General features: G+C 44.3%; 2 protein-coding genes across 2 annotated transcripts in view; one reads left to right on the top strand and one right to left on the bottom strand.

The window, feature by feature from the left end:
• IL7R (interleukin 7 receptor) overlaps positions 1 to 3,484 on the top strand; it is a 15,483-nt gene extending 11,999 nt beyond the window's left edge. The window contains exons 7-8 of the mRNA XM_009587898.1: positions 1,515 to 1,590; positions 2,981 to 3,484. Of these exons, the coding sequence (XP_009586193.1) occupies positions 1,515 to 1,590; positions 2,981 to 3,484 (580 nt within the window). The remainder of the gene's footprint in view (positions 1 to 1,514; positions 1,591 to 2,980) is intronic.
• Positions 3,485 to 14,827: 11,343 nt separating this feature from the next.
• On the bottom strand, positions 14,828 to 19,384 carry CAPSL (calcyphosine-like). Its single transcript, XM_009587897.1, has 4 exons — positions 19,248 to 19,384; positions 18,235 to 18,412; positions 17,166 to 17,375; positions 14,828 to 14,961 (listed from the first exon to the last, which is right to left on the bottom strand). The coding sequence occupies exons 1-4, from the start codon at positions 19,382 to 19,384 to the stop codon at positions 14,860 to 14,862; spliced, it is 627 nt and encodes a 208-aa protein (XP_009586192.1). The 3' UTR covers positions 14,828 to 14,859.
• Positions 19,385 to 22,785: the final 3,401 nt, after the last annotated feature.

The raw sequence follows: 22,785 nt of genomic DNA on the forward strand, positions 1-22,785 counted from the left end.
GCAGGGTGTTTGCTCTGCAGTGCTTTCGGAAGCAGCAGGGCAGAGGTCTCTGCAACAATGCCTTGATGGCGTCAGCCACCAGCCCCGCCGGGTCCACATCCAGCCAACCATGTGGCGAAACCAGGCTCTACATCCCCCACAAAAGCAGTCATGGCAGAAGTGGGACTGGAGATAGATTCATTACACAAGCAGTCCTTTTTTTATATATCGGCTACACAGCAGCAGATAGATAGCTGTAAATATATTTTTAAATACGTGGCTATATATGCTTACATAGAATAGATAGTTGACAAATTTAAGAAAATGAACAGATATGTAGATAATCTGGTGAAATCAGAATCCGAAGTGAAAAAGTCCCAAGTTTAACCATGGGAGATGAACCCCTCACAAGGCAGAAAGCCCATGGCTGTTCGGTGGCATTCAGAGCAGCCCATCCATGACATCCAGCTCCACCAACATCCAGAGAGAGGGCTGCACGCGAGCTGCTTTTTGGGGACAACGCTTGGGCTGTGCTAACTCCTGAATTACACTCGGGGATTGACTGGGAATGTGCTAGTTGGCCCCAGTCAAACCATGCCAAGAACAATTTTAATAATTAAACATTTTAGACACTGGGATTATCTGCCAGGGAATGCTCCCTTGTGCTATTTTATTTGCAAATATAGATGTGGTTTGAGATTTCTAGCTCTTGCTTTTTACTGTTGCTGAACACCTGCAGTTCTCTAACTTTGCTAGAAGTTCTGCTTACATAAAACTGCTGAAAAACAGGCTTTTAGATGGTGAGACTTTTTGAACTCAGAGATTTCCCTTTTAAAAAGAAGAGGGTTTTATACATGTGTGTATATATACCCACATATACAGACACATACATAAAACAAAATATATATTCATATACATTTATAGCTGTATTTAGATCACTGCAACATTGAATGTCAGTCGGGCAATATTCTCTAGATGCATCATAGCTGAGGGTTTCCAAGTAGTACAACAAGAGAATTTTGCTAATCAAGGCAGTAAAAAGGAGACCTGTGGGACAAGGCTACAATACAGGTATCTGAAGCACAGATAGCTGGCCAAGGAGTGGGACAATATGCAGTTCTTTGACTTATGTAAACATGCAGAGGCAAGTATCAGCAAATTTGCACTTTAACCACAACATCTTTTTTCACTTGCAGAAATTGATTTCACCATGCAAAACCCTGTTAACACAGCTAGATGCAAATGAGCTCTTCACCAGCATAATTTGCTGCTTTTCCAGTACTTGGTAGTGTCTTCCTTTAACTGTGACAATTTGTGTGCTCAAAAGAACAATGACTATTTGGCAACCTTTATAACTCCTCTTCTCCTGCCTTTGTTTTATTCTGAGACTTCTCTGTCGTTATTCCGGGAAATGCAAGCCAGCCCTAACGCTTTGTGAGAATTAGTACAAATAATGCAATATGAAGCTCTGATATCTCAACATGTCCCTCTTTTGCTGCTGTTGAACCCCTTTTTGTCTACTGTTGCTGTTTCAGGATCAAGCCTGCTGTGTGGCCAAACCTCCCTGATCATAAAAAAACGCTGGAGCAACTTTGCAAGAAGCCAAAAAATGTATGTACTTCCACTGTTGTTTTCACCTGAGTATAGACTATTGGGAACAAAATAACACTCATGAGAGACAGTACATGCATTTGCTGCATGAACTGGGACATCCTTCAGAAATGACTTCTACATTTCACTGAAGAGAGTCCACATTTGCACAGGCAGATGCTAGCCAAGGGTATGGAAATAACAGACGATTCAACTAGTGCCTGAGCTTTGACTTGTGCAAGGTAACTACAGAGGGCTGGAGAACTTGATATATGGAGAAAAGTTGAAGGAATTGAGTTTGTTTACAAAAAAGAGGAAGCTCGGGGTGCGGACTACTAATCACAACCTTCTGATACCTGAAGTGTAGGTAGAGAGATGGTGGAGGTGCTCTTGTCACAAGGCTGCATGGTGACAGGACCAGAGGCAACAGGCATGTGTTGCTTCAGGGCAAACTTCATCTGGATATAAGAAAAAAATCTTTCTCCGTGAGAACAATTAAACATTGTGTAGGTTTCCCAGAGAAAAGGTAGGTTCTCCTTTGCTGGAAGTGTTCAAGACTTGGCTTGATAGGGTTCTGGATAATCCAATCCGACTCCTGCTTCTGGCGGAATGTTGGATCAGGTGGACTCCAGAGGTCCTTTCCAACCGAGACGCTTCGGTGATTCTATGAAACTGTGATCGTGGGGCTGAATGGGGACCCTTTGCAAACATCCCTGGTGATGCCCATGTACCCTTACACAGCCAGCAGAATTGCTCATACACCATGCAGTACGTGAACTGCTCTGCCAAATAAAAGCCGGCTGGATAAACGTTACAAACCGTAAGGTGTGGGATTAACCCGTTGCCTTAAAACTATGTGTCTAGTGCATTTTTTCACTAAGAAACTCATCAGCGCTGTTCTCTCTAGTTGGTACGTTATTAGCATGTTCTTAGTAACACATCTAAGACCACTCTCCCACCCCGCATGCTCCCCGGTGCAGGGATTCCTAATGTGTTTCAGGAAGTTGTGGCAAACTTTTACTTCCCTCACTGCTAAATTAGGAAGGTAAAACTGAAAGGAACTGCCTGGATGGGCACATTCATTCCTGTGAAATGGCAGACGTGCAACAGATGCGTGGCTCAGAAAAGTCTTTGAAAAATCAGTTCCCACCACATTGCGTAGAGCATAAAACACTTTCCAGTGGCACTGCCTGCAAGAGGCCACTGCATAGATTCAGATTAATGTGGAAAAGGATTTTAAGCCATGTGATCGTTTATTCTCTGCTAACCTACTGTTCAGCCTGCTCAGGGTTACTGTCAGAGTTAGAGAAATAATAATCACTCTTCTAAAATCAAATTAATTATCAAAGAACCTTTTCTCTTAACCTAATACCCACTGTTAACTGACCATGCTGTTCCTTTTGCCACGCAGAATTTTGATATAAGCTTTAACCCAGAGAGTTTTGGTTATGTTCATATCCATAAACTGGACGGCATTCGAGCAAAGGCTGAACTGGAAAATGTTCTGCAGCCGTCTACTGCTCCAGAGACAAACCTTCCAGAAAAACTTAGGAGCGGATCAGACCTGAAGATGATGCCTGCGATGACAGACAAAAGCAACCTAAACCTGTCTGTGACTTACGGAGGAAACTGGCCAGCTGAAGCCCTGCACAGGCTCCTGGGCACCAGCCAGTTTGCAGTCACTGAAGGAAACCGCGGCTCCAGCACATACGAGGTGTGCCACAGCAACGGGGTGCTCCTGTGCGATGATGGTTTCAACCTTTCCTCAGCTCCTCCCCCGGATCCCTCTGGCCAGCCTGGACCAGAGCCCCTAAGTTCTGACACCGTACCCCAGATGCTGCTTACCAGTGAAATGAGGTCACCAAACAATGAGGAAGCCTATGTCACAATGTCTAGCTTCTACAGAATTCAGTAAACCTTAGAGGAATGACAGCGTACTGTTTTTTTCTTTAACACAAGCAGGACACTGAAGCTTTCTGTTTTGTTTTCCTGCGTCCTGTGAGTTCCCACCTATGCAACACACCCTGCTCGCAGTGCAACGCTATACCTGCAAGAAAGTGGGTTCTCCCATGTTTCGGGGATAAGTGGCCTAACCTCGGCTCTCAGTATGCCGGTAGAAATCTCCAATGCAGCAGAAATTAAATTTAATTCAACTTGACTTTAATCTTCAGATCTGATTAATCCAGAGCAATGACACTGCAGTCCTAGCTGAGGATCACAGCACGTATCGTAAAAGTAAATGAACTCTTCTGTTAACCTCTTGGTTGTAGAGTTAAGCTCTTACTAATGCCTAAGTAAGAAATACAGCAACAAATTCAAGTTAAATAGAATCCAATCTCTTTTAAACAGCAGTAGGCCAACAATAACTCCTCTGCAGTCAGTGGAAATCCACAAGTTTGCAAAACGCCAGTCAATAAGAATTGCTATCAAGCATTAATTGCCTGGGGATTCAGGAGCTCGGTCACCGCAAAGGGAGTTTGCTGAGCCCCAGGAAAAAGGGCACATGGACTCACTTCAGGAAGATGTTTTTTCAGACTGATTTTTTTTTTTTGGAGAGACAGATTAAAACAAAGAAAACCCTACACAGGGCTACTTTTTGCTGTTGGAAAAGATCTGCCCGGGAGCCAATTTTAGGATCCACAGGTACTTCTGCTAGTGCTATACATTAAAGATCTTTCATGTACTATTTCATGTACTAGCAATGTTTAGCTAAGAAAACAAACAAAAAAAACCCAATGAAAAACAAAGTCTCATTTCTTCCTATAAACTGAACTGGGGCTCTGAAATGGATGATGCTTGCTTGTGAAAGCATTAGTGCAGCATGTGAGCACTTTCCAGGACAGAAAGGCTGAGTAGACCATGTTTGTTTACTAGCATTATTCCAAACGGCTGTGGCTGTGTGAGAATACTTTGAATTTGGCCAGGCAACGTTCTCATGCAACATCTGACCTAGGAAAATGGATGGAGCATCATGGATCCTGCCAGTGATCAGAAGACCTATATTTTTTTAAAAGTACCTTGTAAATTGCCTGGAGATAGCTTTCTTTTTTTTTTTTTAACATTATGACAGAGGAAGGCATCCTTTCCCTTCCCATTCACCCTTCTCTGGACTCTGTGCCCTGCTCTAAGGGGTTCCGCACGTGCTGCCACGCAGAGATGGCTGAGCCACTTCACAGTCCCTCTGGGAAGCTGCACATTGCGGAGCACACACTTGGAGAAAAAGCTGCTACAGCCACATGTTTGCGTGACAGCTGAGCAGTGTGGCCACGGGAAATCCAAGCCACTTTGCTGCACTCTGGGATTGGGGTTCACCTCACCGTGCAGGCTCAGTTCCTCTAGCTGCCTGAAATTCTCCTATACTGAAACGTATTCCCATTTCCAGAGTCTAAGGATAAAGAGAGTCCTCTCTCATCCTCAGAGCTGCTCGGATTTGTTCTGATTGGTAATAATCACTGAGATGTCGCTATATTTGATGTAGCCTGCTGGAGAAAAACAGCAGTCCCAAGACAGCAGTCCTTCACCTGATACCAGGGAAACCTTCAAACAGGAACAACCTTAGGGTCCCTGCATGCAAAGGAGATGAGGATTTGGCTCAAGGCATTGTAGTGACATTTTACAGAATGGTTTTTATTGCTATTTCTCACCGAACGAAACATTGATTAATGCAGCAGAAAAAGACGAAAGCCCTGACATTCATTTGCTTTATAATGCTTGTATTTCTTTTTAAAAAGAGCTGCTGGTAATGCTCATACTGTGCAGACTTGCACAGTGCGATTCTAGATGCAGACAGACTGTGCTGGAAAGAGATCCTCTTCCAGTAACACAGTGACAAACAAAAAGGGGATAGAGGAAGAAGCAAAAGCGCATCAGGTAAGTCCTATACAGTATGTGCTATGCTTGTTTTGAACTTATACAAACATTTTTAAGGATTAAAAGGAACATCACAAATGTCTATTTACACTATTTAAGCAGTACGGTACCCCTGTATAACAGTCTTTCTGTTTGTCCAGAAAGGTATACTGCTCTTTATTAGGGGAAAAGTAGTAGAAGCCTGATGTTTCCTCTTTAGTACAGGAAAAGTAGTAGAAACCTGATGTTTATTTACTTTAATCACTCTGAAATACTTATATTTTTCCTATGTAGTACTCATATTTTTGCATAGCTGCTAATGTTTAAACATTTATTCTATTTTCTATGTCTTATTATCTTATTTAATTAGATAACATGTAACCTTGGTTTTATAATGTTTTTACTGTATTAAAAGAACATGGCTATTTGCATGATCTATTTATGCTGCTTTAATTCAGTCTTCTAATACTATTCTATCAGGATAGGACTTATTCTGCCCTCACTGAGATTTGGATAACTCCATGGGGTCTACCTAACTTCAGGCAGGATATATCCCAGACAGCTCAGAGGCCTGAAAGCACTATAGGATAACAGCAAGCATCACCTTCCTTTCATCGCCACCACCCTGCGAGCCAGGGAAGCCTCTCTGCAACTCTAGTTCCTATGTTTTGCACCATATGCCTTTGTTCATCCTGACTCGACTGCCATCCAGCCCCTGTTATTCAGAAAACAGAGAGGTGACAGCTCTGGGAATCAGGCGGGTGAAGCCGATCTCCTGCCAATGGCTCGTACTTGCTCAAGCGAGCCAGAAGCTTTGCCCAAGCCCCCGTGTGCAGCCATGAGTCCACACCACAAGCACCAGAAAAGAAAAAAATAACCTCAGGCTTGCGATAGCGTAGGTATGTGTGCAGTAAGGCAAAGTCCCATATAGGCTGTGTCCTCAGAGATGGTAGTTTGCTAATACACTGCTGAATGCTGACAAATATGCAACTGATAGAAAACAGAGCAGCTTTTTGTTAATTACGTTCATCCCAATGTAGTTTTCCTTAGTGGAGGACATAGGCTAACTCACGCCAGACATGGGGGTTACTTTATTCCAGGCGTGCACCTGTGCCTGTGATGAAGCCTGTTCAGAAGAGCATCCTTCCAGGAGAGCAGCAGCGAGCACAGACAAATGGAGGGGGGTTAAAGGTTAGCATTAAGGTTTCTAAAGGACCCTGGCTCCCAGAAACGGCCATGAAACTTGTTCATTGAACCACATCCAACTGCTACCAAGCCAATGCCAACAATTGTGTCATTGCAGTGGTGTTCAGTCAAGTCCTGTCAGGCTGAACTTTCACAAGTGCTAAGCTCCTCCGAGAGAACTCTGGGGATTAGGCTGCTCTGAAGCGTGCAGAGGCTAGCAGTCTCCTTCAGCTTTGACAATCTGGCCTGAACTGTGGAAGCTAAATCTTTTGGAAAAATTGTTCCCTGACTATTTTGCAGGTGTTGAGTACCAATATTTGAGCGGTCTTAGTATCAGCATCCCTGAACATCATATGCGATTTTATAGCCATCAACATAAATTTGATTGATAGGTGTATACAGATATAAAAACTTTCAGCTTCTTTTTGGAAAAAAAGTAATCCAAATATGCACCAAAGCAAGAAGCACCACAAATGCTTCTGGTCCATGGCTACCTTTTAGATGCATAGTACACGGATATGAAGATACAGCCACGGCTATGACAACACTTCACTGGGTCACGACCGAGTTCCCCCACAGCTGTTCACAATTCCCATCTGACTCAGGGGTATGGCTCAGCTTTCACATACTCCATGCACCTTCTTCACTTCAGCATAACTTTCCTCCTCCACGCTTTCTACCTCCTGTGCTCATACTCAGCTGCACACACAAAAAGAGCTTGGTGACCCTGGTTTCTATGACACTGTGCCTGGAGCTGCGTGCTCCTCTCCCTGCACGTAACCATCGGGCTCTGCCACTTCTTCAGCGCTCGTGGTACAACACAGCCGCTCTCCCCTCTTCGTTTCTCCCCTCATCTATGCGCAGCTCATTTGCACTATGCAAACATCTCCTAGCAGCACACGAACGCTAATCCATGAAATAAAGTAAGTCTTTTGCCAGTTATAACACTGAGTCACAGTCTAATTTTAATGATGCTGAAAAATGTTAATTACCTCCCAAGGCGATACTTATCCCCTGCTGAATTTATTAGTTTGTTTACCAAACCTCCTCCTCTTGTGCATGTTCATTAGGCAGGCTGGTAAAACACACAAAAATGCTGTGTGTGTCAGTGGGGTGATAGAAGACCAGCTAAGCATGGGGAGGCAGGCGAACTGTTTCTGCCAGGGTGAAGGGATGGTTAAATGCACGTGATGTGCAGTGAAGTCTGGGCCATGAAATAAACGGTGGAGGGGTGGCCCGGCCACCGCTGCCGCAGGGACACATGGCTGCATTCAGGGCAGTTTTCGGCAGGCACAAGCTGACCATGAAGCCATCCCTTCTGGCAGCAAGGGACCTGGCGGTGCTGGCAGGGTATTTCTGCAGGGCAGGAGTTCAGCCCCTTCTCGGCTTCTTAGCAGAACTGTTTATTGACGAGAAGGCCTGTATTTATCAGAAGTACTGCAGTGCTGCAGCCCTGAGGGAAACAGCAGCAGGTTTTTAGTCAATATGCTTTTGGCTCAAGCTAGTTATCTCTTTGGTTGTGAAGCTATCCTTTAAAACCGGCTAAAATGTAACATAAAGGAGACTTACCATCTCTGTGAAGAATTATTTTAGGGTCAAACAGTTCCTTATTACTGCGATCATGAAGCCTCCCAAATTAGCACTCCTGTGTGTAACAGAACATGGGCAAAACAAATCTAATGCACAGACACACAAGAAAACAGCTGACGATGCCAGGAAATGCAATTGCTAATTTATACCGACTACCCCATGCCTTTGCCCGCCCGCCAGCTCCAGGTTTCCGTGAGGCTTGTCCGTTCCTCGGCTTTTAAGCGCCACCTGTTGAAACGTGAAGCCACATGTCAGAGTCCAGCACCGGGACACTCGCAGGTGTCATCAAATCATGCAGCTCTGAAAATATCACTCAGACGGGAACTGGAAAAAAAATCAAACCCACAACAAACTAAACAGTGTTTCACTTCCTTATAGTCTCTGGTCCCAAAGAAGTTGGGGCAAATGAAAGCAAAAGTCAGAGCTTCCAGGATTTCTTCATCATTAAAATGAAGTAGGCATCACTGTCCACAGAAGCACTCACTCCAGAGTAGTAGTTCAAAAATTCATCTTTTGTAACCTAAGAATGAGAAAAACAGTGTTTACAATTTATGGTAGCTATATACTCTCCCAAAGCAAGATTGTTACGTAACACATCCCCATATTTTGCAAATTTTTTTTTTTGCATCTTCCAGAGAAGTCTGATTTTTAGGCCAGACTGTCCTAATCTGACATGAGGATGTGTTGCTGCAGCAAGTTCTCACGCAGCGTTTGGTCCAATGACACTGAGGTCAATGGATTGAGCTTCTGGCTTTGGGAGACAGAGCTGTTGCTATGTCCTGGAAAAGTGAATAAAAGAAAAGTTGTTCGGGTTATCGGTAAATATTGACTGCATAACTTAGATGACACGATGAAATTTGATTAGTCCAACATTAGCACCGTCACCAAATAAATGTAAAAAGCCCCAAAGGTTAGCCAATCAATAAAAAAATGAGAAACAAAACAGAAATGCATTGGTGGAAATAAAGGAATAAATCTATGCCACAAAGTCAGAGCTTCTCTAAAGCAATATGCTATTTTTTTTCCAGAAAATGTTCATAAGCAAAAAAAAAAAAACAACAACAGTATATTTTGAATACTAAAGTATCAGTTGAAAGTTAAAAAAAAAAAAAAAGGTAGCTTTTGGCAAAAATAGCATGTTTTCAATGAAAAAAGAATAGATTTATCTCTAGAAAATAAGCACTGCTCACATTTTACCACAGTCTCTGCTTTTCCACAGAAAACCAGGCTTGCATTAACTTTCACAAAACATTGCACTTCCTTTCTTTCTCATTTTTCCTACTTGCCAAGACATTCAACAAAGTCTAGATCCCATCCCCATCCTTCAGCTGCAGCTCGTGTTGGGGTCAACGGCAACATTGTAAGCTGGGAGGAAGCCTGGGTCCAGGTTTCGGCAGAGACGGGGCTGCTGTACCTGGGGTCGATTGCAAACCAGTGAGCTGAAGCTTTTGCATCCCTCAGTGCTCCCGCCTCCTGCAGCCTCCGTTGGCGTGAGAGCTGAAGAGGTACTAGAGCCAAAACCAATGCTCGCTTTGAAATCATGGAGACTTCGAACTCAGCTGGGGCAAACCAGTATGGCCAGGGGCTGTTTCAAATGCCGAGGCTTCTCTCGGCCTCCTGGGGACTTGGCATTAAATACAGCCCACTAGGAAACCTGCTTTGTGCTCATCCCTTCCTCCTGAGCTTGCTACGGGAAAGGAATTCTAGAGAAACAGGATGGGCTATAATCATCACGGAAGTTATAGAAAGTGGGCAGCTGCCAATGGCAGCAAGTTGCTCTCAGCATTATCTATTTTAGCAAGGAAAGCTGAGCATGCTGCTGCTGCTACTCCTGGTGTGGAGGACAGGAGCTGGGAGGCAAAAATAACCAAAATCTCCAGGCTTGCTCCTTCTGCCAGCCGGTGACAGCAGAGGCTGAGAGCCCAGCTCGGGGACGGCAAAGCTCCGCTCTGCCCATGTGGCTGCAGAGGTTTGAGGCAGTACGGTGTAAAAGCTGTTACATGAAGGCAAGTCGGCTTTCACACAGCAATGTGCGCAGCTGGTTTCAGCTGCAAAAACCTCAGCTGCTTCCATCTGCCTCTGCCAAGACAGCTTTGTGCCAGAAGACCAACAAAATGAATCAGATCAGTGAATATACCTTGTGGTCTAATTTCAGGAATATAAGGCCAGTGAGCAGGGCTTGCATTAAAACTCAGTTGCTTGAACCAGAAATTTATGCTGTGGTAGAGAATATGAGCCAAACAACAGTTCTGGACCATATCAAGCCAAAAATTTCCCCTCCAGGACAAAAACACAAAGCCACAAAAGCACACAAGGGGCAAACCCAAAATGCAGTAAAGGATGCTGCAGGAGTGCCGCCTTTCCCCAGGGAGGAAGGGGCTGTCCCCCGCCTCTCCGCCCCCACGCCTTGTGCTCTTTCAGGAGGGGGTCACAGAGATGCTCTGATGGCTCAGGTAGAGGTCGGAGCAGAGTTTGGGGGAAGTATAAGGGAGTCTTTTCTCTCTATGAGGGCTCCGCCAGCATTTTTGGAGCACACTCCTGGCACTGCCTGGCAGGGAGGGCAGAGCTCAGCCCAGACAAGGCGCCGTGCCACGGGGCAGGCTGGAGCTCAAGGTGCAGGCAAAACCTTCACCTCTGGTATTGGCCCACAGCCCTGCAGACTCAGATGTTCCTATGGTTTGTGCCATCCTGTTTAGCGTCTGTTGCACAATCAGAAAGAAGAAATAGTGCTTTTAACATGAAGTATCAACCAAGATCTGACAATCTTTATGCTAGCACCAGATACGATCGCGTGCATTGCTACCTATCTCCCAGTATCTGCCGTGTGCACTGTGCAACCACAGACTGGCAGGACAGCCTGCATCACCATCTATCTCCAGCATCTGCTGGGTCTGTAACCAGCACAGAGCAGCCTGCAGCTGAACGCAGGCGCTTGAGCTTCATTTTTGGCTCTCCCAGATCGCAGTGCAGCAGCCCCAGCAGACAGGGATAGTGAAGTGCTAAAGGGTGACCCACTCTTAGCCCTGATATTCCTTCATGTCTGGTTCAAATGCCTTTAACTTACCTTTAACCTCTGCAAAGTGCTTCCACTGAACCTCAGGTGTGTGTGCCCAGTGTGTCGTTATGGCTGCACATCTCCTAGTAGAGATGTTCTTACCTAGCAGTCAATGCAATGCCTGCGTTTGTTCCGTGAATTTGCACGCATATTAATCAAATGACATTTTTACAGCATAGATTCCAATTTGTGTTCTATGGCGTCTGATTACAAGTGAAAAATCACATGTTATTCTTTACCAGATTATTTCTTTTTCCTGAAAGCACTATGCCTTTTCTGCAGTTACCAGTTTTTGCTCAGATTGCTCCAGGAGCAACTCTGTTCCCACAGAAAAGAGAGGAAACTTTGCCACTGAATTTGAAGGAATCTGAAACCAGCCCTTGGAAACATGCTCCGTACAAATTTCAAAGTGACTACATTGTGAAAAATGTCCTCCTGATGTGAGAAACGTTCCCAGAGAGCAATGAGGTCCACACGCAGGCAGACCCAAGGAGCCGGGAGCCGCTCTGCGGGCACCGGGGGTGCATTGGCTGCGGCTCTCACCTGCAGGGTGGGCGCTGAGCCCTCCCGCCAGGACGAGAGGGTTTGAGCTCTCCTGGCTCACGTCCTCCAGGTCCCCACACAAAACCCCATTAGTCAAGCTCAGTGCAGAAATCTCACCCTGGAGCACTGAGCTTTCCCCAGCCATCACAGGCTCCGGCTAAGGCTCCGGAGGCTGGTGACAAAGCTTCTGCTGGTTTTAAAAAAGCTTCCACTACCTCCTGCCTTCTGAAATAGTATATCGCATTTGGGATTAAGTAAAATCAGGAAGTATTAGTACTGGAAAGACAAACTGGTTGCAGTTATTCAGATTAAAACTTCCTCTGCACTTGATTAAATGTCAGCACAACAGATCGCTGCGGGGTCTGAAGACACGAGAGAGCGTGTAAGAAAGAAATAGTTTTTTCATTTTGTGATTCCCAAAGTCCATTCATAAAATCATAAAATGGTTTGGGTTGGAAGGGACCTTTAAAGGTCCCCTTGTCCACCCCCCCTGCCATGGGCAGGGACATCTTCAACTAGATCAGGTTGCTCAGAGCCCCGTCAACCTGAAATTCAATGTATCCAGGGATGGGGCATCTACCACCTCTCCGGGCAACCTGTTCCAGTGTTTCACCACTCTCATCGTAAAAAATTTCTTCCTTATATCTAGTCTGAATCCACCCTCTTTTAGGTTAAAACCATTCCCCCTTGTCCTGTCGCAACAGGCCCTGCTAAAAAGTCTGTCCCCATCTTCCTTATAAGCCCCCTTTAAGTGCTGAAAGGCTGCAATAAGGTCTCCCCGGAGCCTTCTCTTCTCCAGGCTGAACAACCCCAACTCTCTCAGCCTGTCCTCACAGGAGAGGTGTTCCACCCCTCTGATCATTTTTGTGGCCCTCCTCTGGACCCGCTCCAACAGGTCCATGTCTTTCTTGTGCTGAGGGCTCCAGAGCTGGACGCAGTACTGCAGGTGGGGTCTCGCCAGAGCAGAGTAGAGGGGCAGAATCCCCTCCCTTGACCTGCTGGCCACGCTGCTTTTCATGCAGCCCAGGACACAGTTGGCCTTCTGGGCTGCGAGCGCACATTGTCGGCTCGTGTCCAGCTTTTCACCCACCAGTACCCCCAAGTCCTTCTCGGCAGGAGGGCTGCTCTCAATCCCTTCATCCCCCAGCCTGTATTGATACTGGGGGTTCCCCTGACCCAGGTGCCATGAGGTTCACATGGGCCCATTTCTCAAGCTTGTTCAGGTCCCTCTGGATGGCATCCCGTCCCTCAGGCGTGTCAACCGCAACCCAGCTCATAAATCAGAAAGTAATTCACATTACTTTCTTTTTATTTGAAACACAGAAGACAGATAACGTGACACCCTGTTGTGGAACCAAGTAATAAGTGAGAAACAAATGGATTCTACTCAAGCTGGCAGGACATGTACAGCCTCTATTTGATAGTAAGTTTGTTTTTCATATAAGGTATGTTGGCATTTCAGTAGCATCACAGTAAGTAAAGACTGCTCTTATGATCGATGGCAATCATAAAGAGACTCTTTTCACCTGTTTCCAGTGTCAGCCAGTATGCAAGTTTCTGGAGGTTTACAGATCAAAGAAAATAATTTGAGTTTGCACAGCCTTTACTAAGGAATTGCAAGCAGCTGTTGCTCATACTGGGAGCAATGGGATCATGGACAAAACAAGCAGAGTTTGCACAGAACCAGAGCAACAAGCACTCAGGACTTCAGTGTTTGAACCAGCAGCCCAGGCTAAGCAAGAGCTGAGACTTCATCAGTCAAGCGCTTTTGAAAGTCCAGTCTATAAGCCTATACTGCTTTAGCTGGCTGCCAGCCTGAAATGGAGCAAATGCTGCCATACACAAGCATCTCGGTCTGGGAGACCAGCACAACGATGTGAGAGAAGCAGAAGGAAGAAGACAAAAGGACAAGGAATTAAGGCAGGAATAGACAGCACACACACACACACTTCTTTTTTTTTTTAGTTTCCTTTGTGTACCATTTCCCCACTCTCTCTATGAGGGGAGGACAGAAGATCTCAGACAGCCTCACTGGTGTGACCAGGAGGGCAGGTTCCCATCCTTTTTTCAGCATCAGAAACAGAAGATGACAAGACAAGAAAGTCACAAGTTCTTGAGTTCCCAGAAAGTTCCCTGAAGTTATAGCTTGGTCATAAACCAGTATAAGTACAAAAAGTAGCAAGCAACTTCCAGTGTTGGTGTGTACAGACAACGGCTACCAGACCAGTAAATGTTCCAGGAACAGTGAGAAGAAAATACTGCAACACATGTATGTCCTTTTAAGAAAAATATTAGTGAGATGATCTCACAGTACAAAAAGAAAGAAATCAAAGTGGGGAAAAAAGCTATAAGCAGGCCCACAGAGGTTTGAAACAAGGCAGGCACAGGAAAGATGCCTGTATGCTGAGTTGTAAGCCACGGAGAAAACAGGGCTTTAAAGAGCATTTTGCATTTATTCTGGTCCGTGTCTCCCCTTCTTGATTTGTTTCTCCCTCCAGCCTCCCGGCACTGGGAACTCACACGTTCCCAGCAGCAAGCTGAGCAGTTGCTCCATCCCACAAGTGAGACCCAAGAAGCCAAGAGACGTTGCAGCGCTACAGGCAACAGGGCTACGTGACCCTCCTGGGACAGGCTTCCTCACATTTGTAAGAGTCTGCCCCAGACCACCACCCTTCCAGAACATTTCGGTTTCCTCCTCTTGCATCCTCTGTTGAACAGAGCTGTTTCTAACACTGGAGGAGGGGATATGTTCAGGAGCCACAGGGACCTGTGGATGTCTGAGAAGAAAGGAGCAGCTCATCTCAGAAAATAAAAGACATGTCAGGGATACAGGGAGAAAAGGGACAGATCTGCGGAGTGGCTGGATGCCAGATCTGCTCTCTGATTATGCTCCGATCCCCTGAGGCTGAGCCTACCGAAGCATCTGGGAATTATTTCTGCAGATTGACTGTAATTGGCACAGTTACTGGAAGCTGTTATTATGGAAAATGAGCGTGTTGTTGTGCATACACTTAATCATGGGAACCTACAAAAGGTGGAGGTAAAGTCTTGCTCCTTTAATCATATGATCAGAGTTTCCAAGCATTCTTCATCATGATGATAAAATAGACATCTGTGTCTATGGAAGCGCTGACTCCTGCATAGTAGTTCATGAATTCTTCTGTTGTGACCTGAGACAGAAGGATTTAAAATAGGAAAATGAACCTTATTTTTTTATGCTATCAGTCAAAACCACAAATTGAGAAGAACTCTAAATGAAACTTAACACCTGCTATTTCATGTTGTTGCTAGTGAAAAGGAATCCAACAGGAAGAATGGAGACACTGAAAATTTGTGTAAGTTCACTTCTTCGCTAGAAATAAGAGCACTTGTCCTCCAAGAACACTTGGATGGAAATGAAACGTGGAGTTAAACTAACCTTGCCAGGAATTGAAGTTAAAATCAGTGCTGCCCAAGAAGACAAATCTTTTAATGCCTTTTTTCCCAGGGATGGTATAATCTGGTTCTTTGCATTATTATTAATAAAAGTGGATGGGGTTTCTGGTGCAACCCAGAGGCAGCTAGGAGCTTTATATCCATTCACTAGAGAGAAAATATCATTGCTCTAAACAGGTCTCACTTAGAGAAGCAAATATTCTTTCAAATACCTAAGGGTTTTGAATATCTTTCATGGGTATATTGAGGTTGAATCGGTTTTAAAATTACCATTAAAAAAAATATAATCAGATTAGCAGATACAAACAGTGCATGTTTCTCATGATGCCTTAACTCTTGAACCGTATAGGTCATTCTTTGAATAAACATCACATAGAAAAATATTTGTGTTGTGCACTTGAGAGCTATGTAAAATGTGACAATGGGGAGAAGTGAACACTGTAGACTGTCCTACCATCAGGAACTGATTTACAAGCTTTGCTGACCCTGCCTATTTCAGAGGCACCTGGCAAGATCACGGTGAAGAGGACTTTTCTAGCAGATGCTTAGCCTTGAGCCATTTCTGCTGAAAACATTTTAGGTCTTCAGCTCATACCATTATACTTAGTGATCTCTGATTCAGGCACAGGAAAGTCACAGGCAGTTCCCAGAAGAAACTGCAATCAAGTGGGCTAACGTCAGGATTGCTGAACAAGAGATGGGTGCTCAGAGCAACTTTTCTATAAGCTCAAACACTGCAGTGTTTATGAGGTACAAGGCACTGAACCTGTCGAGGATCATTCTGGGGACTCATTTAATGTGTTCATGTATGACCTCAGCACAAAAAGTAGCAACATTTTGCTTGCGGTTTGCTAGATGTCACCACTGCTGCAGAGAAGGAAGGGGACAACTCACGCAGCTGGTACCTCTGAGGATGACACAACAGAAAAAGGGATGAAATTCAGCTCCGCCAAGTGCAAAGTCATGCCCAAGGGAAATAAAAAACATCACCTCCCTACAAACTGAGAGCCTGCCTTTTGGAAACAAAGTGGAGGATTTGGGTGTAGTAGCCAGCCATTAGACAGGTAGGAGTGACCAGTGTAGTGCAGCCATGAAAACTCAGGTGCAACCTCAGAAGTGCAAAGTGTTAAAGACATTCCACAAAGCACTGATGAAACCTTAGCTAGCTTGTTATTATGAACAGCTCAGACTGAGAATATCACCATGTGAACAGCAGAGGTCCACAATTGCTCTGAGTTGGTCAGACACGTGTAAGTTCAGACCAAAGAAGTTTGCAGTTTGGCTCAGAGATGGTTACAAAGCAGACGCATAAGAAGTCCATCAAGAAGGTGCCCAGGCTTTGCATCGGCACTGGAGAGTTGAGGCAGACGGCAGGAAGGGCTCCCAGCCCTGCCCCAGCTTGTGGCTCCTGAGGGCAACCCCCCAACCCCACCCTCCCTCCAACTCTCTGTGGATAAATCTATCTCCATTATAGACTGATTTGCCAGTCAAGTGTCTCAGTAATTACACACACTAGAGAAGTTCTAACTGTAGAGTATTTCACATATTAGGGAACTTGCTTTTGAACTGGATCCTGGTATTTATCCTCCTAAGGAGTGAAAAATCCTCCAATTTATATGGATCTTGAAAATAAGCAATTGCGTGGGTTAGTCTGAAGATGTACTTAGAGTAACCTATGAAAGTAGAGCATTAACGCTACAAGCCTGTAAATGCAATCTGACATTTACTCTTGCACCTCCTGCAGAGCCGCTTTGCCTCCAAACGCATAAGCAAGCTGCGCCAACAGCCCTACGCAGAGGTTACGCATCCATTTTCCTGTCCCCCATAAAAGTGATGCAAATGCATGTTTGGTATTGCGATCACTCTCACATTTAATAATTTAAGTCAAATGATGAGTCAGATGGTGATTTCATGGCTTGACATTAGGTGTTTCACTTACCTTCCCATCTTTGTCATAGGGTGAATCAAAATTATCCAGAAAGGCCCTAAAAACTTCATCTTCTGTCCAGTCTCCATTTTGGTATTTGGGATGATGCTTTGCATTATACACCCCCTGTAAGTCTTCAATTGTTATGACACCATCTCCAGTTTTATCTAATTTCCTAAATGCCTGCATGATGATCTCTTTTCTTGCATTTGACATGGGAGGCTGTAAAGAAATATGAACAGAATCATTTTATTTCTGCCAACTACTTGCCCAGTTCCAAATTCAAGTAACAGCTGTTGTTAATAGTAAACCTATTTCAAGGCACTTGGGACAACAAGCTGACAGTCTACACTGTCCATGAGCTAGGAAGGGCAATATATCACCAAAAAAAAATGAAGTGTGATCAAGACTATTCAATGTCTATCAATATGATAGTAAATGGACAATAAGAGAGAAAATGCTGCCTAGAACACTTTCCTATTCTACCCATTTTAAATATTTCTAACGAAAAATTACTCTAAACAGTAATTATTTTCTTTCTTAATTGTTTAGACTTCAGCAGAGCAAAGTCACACTGCTGTGTGACCAAATCAGTCACACTGTGGTTAGAGAAAGCTACCACTGGATTGGTTCATGTTGTAAGGAGATGCATCATAAAATGATCGACAAAGAAGTGAGATTAATGGGCTGAACCACATAGGTACCTGGACTGCAATAAGAATTTAGGCACCTAAATCAAGGCAGCAATTCACAAAAAAAAAAATCACAACCATTTATTTGCAACTGTTCTATTCTATTCTATTTGCAAGGAGCCTTACACCTTGCCAATAAATTGCAGAGACATGTTGGTTTCTGAGCTCTCTCATCCACAGAGATGTTGCTTAGAATGATTTTCTCCTTTAGCATATTTAGGTGGAAATAGAATATTTGAACTTCTCAAGAGTTACTGACTTTTTAAATAGAGCTATAGATTTTGCTAATTACTAAGATGAACAAAAGTGCTGTGTTTCATGTTCAGCTAATGATGAATCAAGGCTTTTTCTCCATTTTATGCAGTAATAACATAAATTCCCAGACTTACTCTCAGTGTAACAAGAAATTCATCAAAATCAATTGTTCCACTGCCATCTTTATCAAATATCCGGAAAATCTCTTGTGCTTCTTCCTTGTCTATCATCATAGCATAATCATTTAATCCTTTCACAAACTCTTTGAAATCAAGGGTCCTGCTGTTGTCATCATCCATAATCCGAAATACTCTGTGGAAAATGTGCAGTTTGAGGAGAATGCATAGGAAAACTTGGAGAATGCTGCAGCGGTTTAGCACAGTGCCAGAGCACAGGGGCACCTTACTGAGAGAACATTTCCCCCTTGTACAGTCTTCTGAGAAAAAAACAAAAGATGGAGGGGAAAAAAAACAACAAAAACCCCCCACACTTATTGGCAGCAGAGATGACTTGCTTATATTGGGCGCCTGACTATTACACAGCTGAAGTTAAATGAGGTGAAGGCTGCCTTAACTGAAGGAGTCTTCCTATTCATTACACGTTGAGCTGTCTAAAAGTTGGGCATGTAGATGAAGTTCCAGCTGGTCCAGGATGATCCCTCTGTGGTCTATGCGCCCTGGGAGGAGTTTCAGGGTGTGCAGCAGCTCCCCTTTCCTAGCTGGGGGGGTGACCCACACTCTCAGGGTGACTGCAGAAGGAATCTAGATGCCTCCCACAAACGAGACAGCTAATAGACCATTAGACACAAGGGAATCACACCCCAAAGGAAAGGAAGCACAAAATCCCCAGTATTGAGATACCTAAGTTAATTATAGAAAATACCAAAGAGAAAGATATGTTTCATGTTGCCCCTCTCTCCCCGACCGGAGTTGTTCCGAGTCTCAAGGAAGCACCTTCCTCTGAGGGATTCACAGCCCTTCAACAGGCGAGCAGCTCAGTCCTGTCTCCCAAAACACAGGAGCCCCAAGCCCAGGCTCTGCGGGTTGTGGCATTTGCATTGGAACCAGTTTTGGTCCCTGCTTAGGCCATGAGCCTCTTGCAGCTAAAACTATTAGGCTGAATAATGGATTTGACTTCTTAGACTCACCTGCCAAGTCCTTTGATGCCTGCAGATCCCCTTGCTAAACACTTCAGGCGAAGTCTTTCTACGGGGTCGGTGGTTTTGGACAGGTTTCTTTTGGCCTGAATTGCCATCTCTCGGTCATGCCTTGCGGTGCCCGGCATCTGGAAGACCAAAGCGCTCGTACGGTGTGGATTCACATAGACAAGACAGAGTGCTGAAACCTGCCTTAGTATATGGAGCATCCCAAATGCCTCACTTGCAAGGTGCTGGCAACTCTCTCATGAGGACTCGTTTTGACTCTCTATTTCCTCTGCCTTCTATCAGATATCCTTCTACCAGAAGGGGAAATTGCCGATATGGGTCACCAACCCTGCAAGGAGAGCTCAGCCAATCACCCTCTGATTAACCCAGATGCAAATATGAAAGTGTGGGTAAGAATTTGCAGCCTACAGTGTACAAACACAGTGAAAACTGATGGACGCAGCCAGGAGAGCACCCTGAGACCTGACCTCGCCTACAGATCACACCTTGTGCTATTTTAACACAACTGCAGAACAAATTAATACCTTAAACTTGTACAGCATTTAGCACCCCGGGATTTCAGGACTCTGCCAACAGTCACATAAGCCTTCCAGCTTCCCTCAGAGGAAGACAGTGGAATAAAAAGTGGGAAAACCAGCCCGTGCTACAGCACCACCACGAGCAGCACGCCCGGGCTGGCAGAGGGTTGCTCCTTCTCCCACAGGGATTATTTGTGCCTAGCACTAAGAGTACCAGGGCTGCCCATGCCCATACTGACATTTTAGGGGCACGTTGAACCCTGGCCCCTGGGCACATGCTCAGGGCCAGGACTGCCACTCCCTAGCCTGGCTGCTGGGTCTGCAGGCTACGAAGGCCCCCAAAATATTTTCCAGCCTTTAAAGCATCACTGGACCAGGGCACGAAAGAGTCACAGAAAGGCTGGGCACGAAAAAAGTCACAGCAGAGCTCTTGACTCGGCGGGCGCTTGGTGCTCTGCTGAGGGTGCTCTGGGATGGGGAGATGAAGAAGATGGGCAGCCTGTGAGGCATCGTCAGTGCACGTTGCACTTCCAGTCTCGTCATTGCACGTGCTGAAGTGTGAGTTGAAACTGTCAAAGAAACCTTCTGAGAAACATGGAATTAAACTGTTTCATCTTAATTACTCTGCTCCTGTCTACAGAGCATTGGCTATGGCAGCTGGTAATGTCATGTGTGCTGACTTTTGCAACCCCTTCAGACAACACCAGCTGGGCTTGGAAAAACAGAAAAATAAAATGTTTTTGTTCCCTCCAAATGGTTTCAGTACTAGCTTATTGTAGAAGTCTAGCGTGGTAGAAAAGAGACCATTTCAGCTTTTGCTTCAGCCAGAATGAGCTAAGTTCTTCTGGGAACTCATTAATGAGTGACCAGAAAGACCTTACAGCTATGTGAGATCAGCAGTCAAAAATGTTTTCAGCAAAGAATGACCTGTCCTTAAGGGGAGATGTTTAGTTGGCAAGAATATAAAATACAGTGAGGTTACATAAACACAGTGCAAACTATATTTACATTATATAATTATGTATTATAGCTTATATATATAAAGCCTATGCACCTATATACAGAGTGCATAACACATGCATAGCACTGTGCAGTATGCCTCTATACTATGTTATGTATTTATACAGAGCTATAAATACTGAGACCAATGATGACACTATTCGCCTCCACTGCACACTGCAAAAATCTACACAAACACACACCATGCAAAGAGTGTAGTAGCTCTTTGCCTCGGGTTCAGTGGAGGCATTTCCAGTATATTGCAGTGCGCATCAGATAATCATTGCAGCAAGATTCATGAATTGAGGCTAGGGAGGGATCATCTGATATGATATCTATCATGATCTCCTGTACCTCAATAAAAGCCACTGAAACTGGCCAATCCTCAGTTATCTCTGCAGTAAGTACAACGTTTGCTTCTGCACCTACAAGCGTTTCTAGCTGAGAACTCACCGTCTCCAGGCTAAGTTGTTCCAGTGTTGAATCATTTTCTTTTCAAAATACGTTCTTTGTTTCTAGCCTGAATTTCCCCATCATTAGATACTGTTTTACTTTCTTTTACTAGATTAAAGAGCTACCTATTAAAAATTTGTCCAGATGCAAACACTTGAAGGTCCCTTTTAAACCCTCTTTGGCTAAGAAATTAGACAGAGCTTAGTACTCTTGCCACAAAATGACTTTCCAGATGTTAGATAATTCTGCCATTGTTCCTGAACTTTTCCATTTTTTTCCAGTCTTCCTTCTGAAGTGGGACAGAGCACTCTAATAATAACTAATGCCATAGGCAGAGATATTCCCATTTTTTTTCCCAAAGTATCATGGTTAAAAACACTAATAGTAAGTATTTCTGCTGCTTTTTGCAAATCTCTATTCTCTGTAATGCTCAGGAACAAAATCACCAACACCATGTTGTTATATAAAACTCAGCAATTAAAGTCTGTTTGTACACATTACACTAAAGCCTCTTAAACATGACCTGGCTTCCACAGCAGTAAGCGTTTGAGAATCCCTTCCATACATTGAACAAACACAGAAAACCAGTTAAATATAAACCCTACTACATGCAAGCCTGGTCCATAGTAACATGTCTACCACTTCCCTATTTCTGTTGGCTGCTGGTTTAAGCTAGAGATAAACCCTTCCCAGGCTGTTAAAAGACTATATTGCATTGTAAGAAAACAGATTCTGAATCAGAGCAAGGATGGAGGAATCATGGTGGTTCACATGCTCTCTCCTCTCCTTTCATTTTGTTTTTGCCCCTTTTTGGATAATGTGAAGTAACTAAAGATACAGTCAGGATTTGCTGAATATAACAGTTCTCTGTATACCAAGTCTGTTATGTATTAATAACCACTAATAAAACAAGAAAAGGTAATAACCATAATTTTGCATGTTTTTGATTCTTACATCTCTTCCAAGACCATCAGATGTCTCCCACAGTGAAATGAAAAAGGGGCTGCTTAACTTAATTCTGAACGCTGGAGAGTTTTGTTTTGCGTAATAGCCTGGGCTGTGAGCAATTACATTACCCCATGTTCTCGCCATTGTTTGTTTCTATGGGCAATGTTGTGTTGTGCAGGCTGAACAGAAATGATTGCATTTCTTCTCAACAAATACAAAACCTTAAATTTTGGGTTGGGTTTTTCCAGAAGAACCTTAGGCTGTCCAACAACCAGATCTCTTTACATCCCTCTAAGCCTGAGGCTTAAACCTGGAAAGAGTCAGACTTAATCTAAGCTCAGCACCATTTGTTTAGATGTTATCCTTCAGCTGAGCCCAAGAACCTCCTGTGAAAATCCTGAAAAATACCCCAGTGTGGCAGGCAGAAACCCATCCCAGCCTCTGGATTATCGTAGGCTCCTGAATGCATGCATTTGGTTTATTCCTAATAATTTTATTAAATTATTAAGAGCATGAAAACTGCGTGAGTATGTGGCAACCATCTAAACACCTCCTTAAAAAATCTGGCTTCCCAGCCCAACTGACCCCTCTGTAGCAGCCTC

Source organism: Fulmarus glacialis, unplaced genomic scaffold, assembly GCF_000690835.1.
Source record: "Fulmarus glacialis isolate BGI_N327 unplaced genomic scaffold, ASM69083v1 scaffold14141, whole genome shotgun sequence".
Classification (NCBI taxonomy): domain Eukaryota; kingdom Metazoa; phylum Chordata; class Aves; order Procellariiformes; family Procellariidae; genus Fulmarus; species Fulmarus glacialis.

What these genes read in the sequence shown, in the direction of transcription:
- CAPSL (XM_009587897.1), bottom strand. Translation starts at nt 19,384, where the DNA reads ATGCCGGGCACCGCAAGGCATGACCGAGAGATGGCAATTCAGGCCAAA. An exon ending in AATTTCTTGTTACACTGAGA is followed by an intron (nt 17,376 to 18,234) that starts GTAAGTCTGGGA and finishes ATTTCTTTACAG; the next exon opens with CCTCCCATGTCAAATGCAAG. An exon ending in CCTATGACAAAGATGGGAAG is followed by an intron (nt 14,962 to 17,165) that starts GTAAGTGAAACA and finishes CTTCTGTCTCAG; the next exon opens with GTCACAACAGAAGAATTCAT.